Source organism: Benincasa hispida, chromosome 11 (assembly GCF_027475165.1).
Source record: "Benincasa hispida cultivar pf3 chromosome 11, pf3_genome.v1.1, whole genome shotgun sequence".
Classification (NCBI taxonomy): domain Eukaryota; kingdom Viridiplantae; phylum Streptophyta; class Magnoliopsida; order Cucurbitales; family Cucurbitaceae; genus Benincasa; species Benincasa hispida.
In genome coordinates, this window is record NC_143488.1 from 2,547,389 (window position 1) to 2,554,661 (window position 7,273).

Sequence of the window (7,273 nt, forward strand, 5' to 3'; positions counted from 1 at the left end):
GACCCATAATTATCCTAAAATGAATAATTTCACTCCTTGTCCCGAACTTTCGAAAGGATTTCTATTTTAAAGATAATTTTTGGTACATTTATGAAAGATTTAAAGTAATATCGGAATTTAGAGAGAGTATGGACAATTTTTTAATAGGATTAAGATTCAAGACTAAAGTTCAGAAATGTGAGTCAGCCATGGAACTATACTTTATCCATTGCTTAGTGAAAACGACGTATTTCCCCTTTTGTAGATCAAAGCTCAAATTCAGAGCTCTGTTAATGGCGGAGGACCATCGCCATAGATAACACAATCCACCTCCAGCTCAATTTCATTAGCCCTAGCTCCTTCTGCCGGTGGACATGGCTGCTTCCCTCGTTCTTCCCTCCTCTCCATCTTCCTCTTACTCCTCCTTCCTCGGCCGCAGAGATTTCTTCTCCCACCACTCTCGCTCCAGAACTTGCATTCGTTATACCTTCGTACGCCTCTTTCCCTCTAATTCCATTCTTCTCTCACTGGGGTTTATTTTTTATTAACGATTTTTGAGAATTTTGACGTGTGTGGTGGATGGATCGAAATTTTATTTTTGAATTACAATTTTTGCAGTGTTCTGATACTCAATTTTGTTTATGTTTTGTTTTCTTTGTTGTATGTAGAAGTGTAGTTTGCCTGAATCGAGTAGATATGGTAATGGGAAACCAATTGTTCCGATTCTTAATGAGCGTAGTTTGCCGGAGTTCTTGGAATCGGCTAGAATGGGGAGACCGGTTGACAGAAGCAGTAATCGTTTGAAATTGTTTTCTGGTACTGCGAATCTTGCACTATCTCAGGTAAGGGTCGCTTCTTAATATTGTAGTGAAACGATTTGTGGTTTTATTTTGGCTAAAATGTTGTTTAGGTTCTAAATTCGAATTGCACTTCAATTGTTATAAGTTTGATTGTTCTAGTGCCATCGTCTTCACTTCTTTTATGGAATGTTGGAATCAATCTTTGTCAACTTTATTAAATTGGACAAACAGGGAGGTAGAGTATTGACTAGTATAGTTCATGACATCTTCTGGATTTTATTCAAAATGCAATAAATAGTGTAGCAGCTAGTTCCAGTGTAGTGAAGTTTACAACGAATTGATAATTCTTGTCATTGTCCATTGCCTCTATAACGATTAAATAACAAGAATGCAGAGAAACGGTTATATCAGTCAATAAAGCTTAACATTCACATCCTCAAATTTCCTTTAATTGCAGAAACGTCCTTTTGAAGAAGATCTTAAGTATCGAAGCCAAATCCTTAAACATATAGAATAACTTCCAATTAACATATTACACATGTCATGTGCATGTCATGATCTTTGCACTCTCCTAGATTGCTTATGTATCATCTTGTTTTGAATCTATGTATTCTACCATCTACCCTTTTCATTGAATTTTTTAAGGCTAGTATGTCCAAATTTTGATTGCTCATCTGTTAGCTGAGATCTGGCAGCCAATTTCATTGTTTTCTAAAGGAAGCTGTTCTGTTGGTGCAATAATATATGGTGTACAAGTTTTCCTTTCTATTGCATGTAAAAGAAATTCACTTCAGAAATACAGTACATGATATAGGAATATATATTTGTGAATAAGTTACCTAGCCTTGATATTTGGTCAACTAGTTCTAGGTTTTTGGTCTTATTTTATTGCACTTCGGTACTTGAAACTTGATTAATCCCTTTGAAGTTTTCAATTTCCTTAATTATTTTGTTTCCGATCTGCCATTCCCCTATGCTTCTCTCAGATTTTAGAACTTTTTATGGATGTGCTTTCTAATCTTCTGGTTTTTATTTTTAGGAAGTGTCTAGGTATATGGGCTTGGAACTTTCAAAGGTTAACATTAAGCGATTTGCTGATGGAGAAATTTATGTCCAGTTGAAAGAGAGTGTGAGAGGATGTGATGTTTACATAATACAGCCCACTTGCCCTCCTGCAAATGAGAATCTCATGGAGCTTTTTGTTATGATAGATGCATGTCGGAGAGCGTCAGCCAAAAACATCACTGCAGTTATCCCATACTTTGGATATGCCAGAGCTGATAGGAAGGCACGTTTAATATTCAGAATAGTTAGTTGAACTTATTAATGAATTTGCATGGCTTAAATATGCCTCCTAGAGAATTTTGATGATATAAAGAGACATGCTGAAATTTCGACATTGTTTAGTAATGTTCTTGATTGAGTTTCAACTTAAATGGGAACCATGAAAAAGTAGAGTACAGATGTAAGACTATGTTAAAGATTAAAGCTGATTCTTTTCCATCTTTTTTTATTATAGTCTGGGAGCATATAATTCAAGGTGTGGTTTATATGGTTGTAAAATTATCTCTCTTGGAACTGTATTGCCTTCCAGACTCAAGGTCGTGAATCCATTGCAGCCAAACTTGTTGCTAATCTTATAACAGAAGCAGGTGCCAATCGTGTTCTTGCTTGTGACCTCCATTCTGGACAGTCAATGGGCTACTTTGATATACCAGTTGATCACGTATACTGTGAGGTATTTAATACTTAACTCGTATCTCCACTTTATTACGTCGGGGTTTTTTCACAACATTAATTTTGTATCTGGGCACCAGCCTGTGATTCTAGATTATCTTGCCAGCAAGACAATTTGTTACAATGATCTGGTTGTAGTCTCTCCTGATGTTGGTGGCGTTGCAAGAGCCCGTGCTTTTGCCAAAAAGCTATCTGATGCTCCTTTAGCAATTGTGGACAAAAGACGCCAAGCACACAATGTTGCTGAGGTAAACATCCACCAGAACCCTTCTCCTGTCCTCATAATCTTGGTTGCCTATTTGAAATTTGGATGAGAATGTAGCTGTTTACTTTTGAATCACTAATAATAATCTTGAGCTTTAGAAGGCAGTCACCGTTGTCTTTTAGATGCTGATAATGCAGAACATAAATAACCAACGAACAGTTCTTAGATTGACAAATAAGTACAACTGGTTCTTTTTCCTAGACTAGATGTGGCAGTGTTGGGGTCCGTGATGATTGGTATCTAGACCAAGTATTAAATATCTTTTTGAAGTTCTCTACGGACACTCTCAGATTTAAGGGTCCTGCATATTACTTCTTTGATCTTTCACTTTCAAATATCAATGATTGCCGTTTACCTTGCAGGTGATGAACCTTATTGGTGACGTTAAAGGAAAAGTTGCCGTCATGGTGGATGACATGATTGACACTGCTGGTGAGAAGTCATGGATACCTTTGAATACTATGTTGTTTAATAGTTTCTTGTAATAGTTTCTTTTAAGATGAAATCGAAAAAACCTTTTGCTTTTTTCTTGACCTGGAACTTCTATGAAAAATGTTTGTTCCCCATGCATTTGGCCAGTGAAGCTTTATACTTGTCAGACGTTTGAACTGCTCTCTTGTTTTACACTCTGATTCACAGTGAAATTGTCTGCACCTTATATGTATCTTTTGTATTTTCGTTTTTCTGGGTGCAGGGACTATTTCAAAAGGTGCGGCTCTTTTGCATCAAGAGGGCGCTAGGGAAGTTTATGCTTGCTGCACCCATGCTGTATTTAGGTAATAACATTGTTAAAATATATGATCAATCCCTATGCCAGCTTTCTATAAAGTTTTGGTCTTCATATTTTTCGTCAATAATAATTTAGTCCTATCCTTAGAAGTGTAATGATGAAAGCCTGGAGGAAAATTTTTTAAGACAAAACAACCTAGGCATGAAATATGAGCAAGTGAATGAAGCCAACAGAAGTTATGCAGTCTAAAATTATAGCTGGTTCAATTGCTTGTCCCTTCAAATGACTCAATTACAACAAATTTCGAACGTTGGAAACTTTATCATTACATTTTAAAAAAGTATAGACTAAATCATCATGTTCGAACAAGTTACAGAAGCAAACATACAAAAGACTAAAAATGCATTTTGACCTAATAACTTCTAAATCTATCATATGTATCTCTCCCGCATTTGGATAAATCCTAAACGGGATACTTTATTTTCATTAATATCCAATTGTCGCTTCACTTATCTAAAATACAATGTCGTTTTTTCTCTTTTGTTTTTTCCACTTTTATGTTCATCATCCTGCAGCCCCCCAGCGATCGAGAGGTTATCGAGCGGCTTGTTTCAAGAAGTGATAGTTACGAACACGATTCCAGCAATCACAGAGAACTACTTCCCTCAATTGACCGTTCTTTCAGTAGCGAATCTATTGGGTGAAACCATTTGGCGAGTTCATGACGATTGCTCTGTGAGTAGCATTTTTAAATAAGACCAAATTGAAGTGCCATATAATACAGCCTTATGAAACAATACGTCAAGGATTCCTGCCTTATTTCAACAGCTTTTGTCTTGTTTTGTTTTGTTAGTTTAATTTTTTTCCCCTCTCCTTTTAAACCATCCATTCTTAATTATTCCTCCTAGTTTTCTTTTAGAATAATTTCTTGTAGTAATTCCTGTAAGGAGTTTTACTCTGACGTTATAAAATTTTGTAATTTTACATATTTTAACAGTTTTATATCTTCACAGAAGTTGATATATTTGATATTTTTTAACATGATATGTGAAAATAGTGTGGCTTCTTTCCTAATTCCCATCTTGTTATTTTTATCAACAGGTTATTAAATTATATGTTTTGTTATAGCCTCCTGTAAATGTTTATGTGAAGGATGAAGGTTACAAATTCATGATTTACTAAGGTCCCGTTTGGTAATCATTTTATTTTTTGTTTTCGTTTTTAAAAATTAAGTCTATTTTATCCACATTTTTTATAATAATTTGTATATTTTTTAACTACAATAGTTGAATTTTTAGCCAAATTCTTAACCAACAAGAATTTGGAGATGATGAAAGTAAGATAATAAAGTAAGAAATTTGGAGATGGAAGCAATGTCCATATACTTAATTTTCAAAAACATAAATAAAAAACAAAAATGTTATCAAATGGGACCTAAATGTATCATACAAGAATGGTAGTATATTCTAGCTTCTCTCTCCATGCATGTTTTACCAATTTCTTTGTTTGTCTCACATATTTGTAGCATAAGCCAATTGAAAATATAGGGTAAATACTGCTAGATGCTGTGAATTTGAGAAGTACAACGACGCATAATGAGTACATGGATATGGAGAAAATATAATATAATAATAATATATAATATAATATAAAAATATATTAGATAAATAAATAACAAAAGTAAAAAAAAAAATAATATAGAATGGATTTCTCCACTTTCTCGACCAATATGTGTACGTCTTTCAAAATCCACCAAATGTTATTATTTATAGACAATTTGGCAAATAAAAGGTGGATTATATGGACACTAATCTTGAGACACACACCACATGGGGTAATGGATAAGTGACACATGACCGAGACACTAATAATAGACATTTACATTACACCTAATTTAGCATATTTATAATACCCTCTTTAAATACCATTATATATGAAATATGTCTCGTTAAAACCTTACTAGAAAAAACTCACTGGAAAAAATCCTAATGAAGGAAAAAGAGTACATATTTCATATAATATGATACTCTTAAAAAGTATATTTACTTCCCTTCATGGAAATATCACTTGAGATCTCTAAGTCACCGCATAATGTTGTGCACCAGTTTTCCAAAGGTTGTGATAAGTAATGCCTTTGTAAATAAGTTTGTCAGGTTATTTTTCGAACAAATTTGTTGTACAGTGATGCCGTCATTTTCTTCAAAATCATGAGCATAGAAAAGCTTAGGTGAAATATGTTTCATTCTATCTCCTTTAATATATCCTCCTTTGATTTAGGATATACATGTTGTTTTGTCTTCGTATAATATCGTTGGAAGATTTTTACTAGAAGACAAATCACATATTCCACGAATGTGCTGAGTTGTTGATCTTAGCCATACACATTTTTCGATCAGCCTCGTGGATTGCAAGAATTTTAGCATGACTTGAGTAAATGGTTATTATGGTCTGTTTCACCGCTCCCCATGATTTAACATTTCCTCCACATGTGAACAGATAACCTATTTAAGATCTAGTTTTGTATGGATCAGATAAATATCCAGAATCTGTATAACCAATAGATCAAAATTTGATTTATTTGAATAAAAACAAACCCATGTCGACCATTTCTTGGAGATAACGGAGTATATGCTTAATACCGTTCTAATGTCTTTTTGTTGGAGAAAAACTATATCTTGCTAATAAATTTACTGAAAATGCAATATTTGGTCTTGTATTATTAGTAAGATACATAAGTGTACCAATTGCACTAAGATGTAATACTTCAGGACCGAAGTTTTTTATTATCATCTTGATGTCGAAATATATCTTTCTTCAAATCTAGTGAACGAACTTCCATTGAAATATTCAATGGATGTGTTTTGTCCATATAAAATTTTTTTCAAAACTTTTTCTGTATAAGTTGATTGATGAACAAATATCTCATCTGTTAAATACTTAATTTGTAAGCCAAGATAAAATTTTATTTTTTCCAAGATCTTTCATCTCAAATTCTTTCTTAAGATATTACATTGCCTTTGGAAGCTCTTCACGAGTCCCAATTATATTTAAGTTATCAATATATATAGTTATAATAGCAAATCCTAACTGTGATTTCTTTATAAAAACACATGGGCATATGGGACTGTTTTGATATTCTTTTTTCAACAAATATCTACTCTAGCGATTGTACCACATTCATCTTGATCGTTTAAATCTATATAACGATCTCTGTAACTTTATTGAATATAATTCCCTGGAATTTGATTTATATGTTTCAGATATCTTAAATCCTTCTAGAATTCTCATATAAATATCACTATCAGAAGATCCATATAAAAATGTCGTGACTACATCCATAAGATACATGTTCAGACTTTCATACACAGTCAGGCCAATTAAATATCTTAATATAATTGCATCCACCACTATAGAATACGTCTCCCCATAATCAATACCAAGTCTTTGTGAAAAATCTTGTGCAACTAGTCTTACTTTTTATCTTGTGATCTTATTATTTTCATTTCTTTTCTTCACAAATACTCATTTGTATCCCATTGGCTTGACACCTTATGGTGTTCAGACTAATGGTCCAAAAATCTTACATTTTGAAAATGAGTTCAATTAGTCCAAAAACCTTACGTTTAGTTCATCGTCTAACTCAGTGTCTATCGTATAAGAACACTCCACGATCATCTAGTCTCTCTAAGCTATCGTTTAGTAAATCTGATTTGCTTGAAAACTATTCCATGAGTAATTTCCGAGATTGGAAAAACTCAAAAC

General features: G+C 33.4%; 1 protein-coding gene across 2 annotated transcripts; it reads left to right on the forward strand.

The window, feature by feature from the left end:
- LOC120092166 (ribose-phosphate pyrophosphokinase 1-like) lies at positions 1-4,585 on the forward strand. 2 transcript variants are annotated; one of them, XM_039050395.2, is made up of 8 exons: positions 1-470; positions 648-821; positions 1,819-2,067; positions 2,374-2,517; positions 2,597-2,764; positions 3,144-3,213; positions 3,476-3,557; positions 4,087-4,585. In XM_039050395.2, the coding sequence occupies exons 1-8, from the start codon at positions 354-356 to the stop codon at positions 4,265-4,267; spliced, it is 1,185 nt and encodes a 394-aa protein (XP_038906323.1). In that variant the 5' UTR covers positions 1-353; the 3' UTR covers positions 4,268-4,585. The 2 variants fall into 2 exon arrangements, with proteins under 2 accessions (XP_038906323.1, XP_038906324.1); XM_039050396.2 differs by having other exon boundaries at positions 140-470; positions 651-821.
- The last annotated feature ends 2,688 nt before the right edge of the window (positions 4,586-7,273 follow it).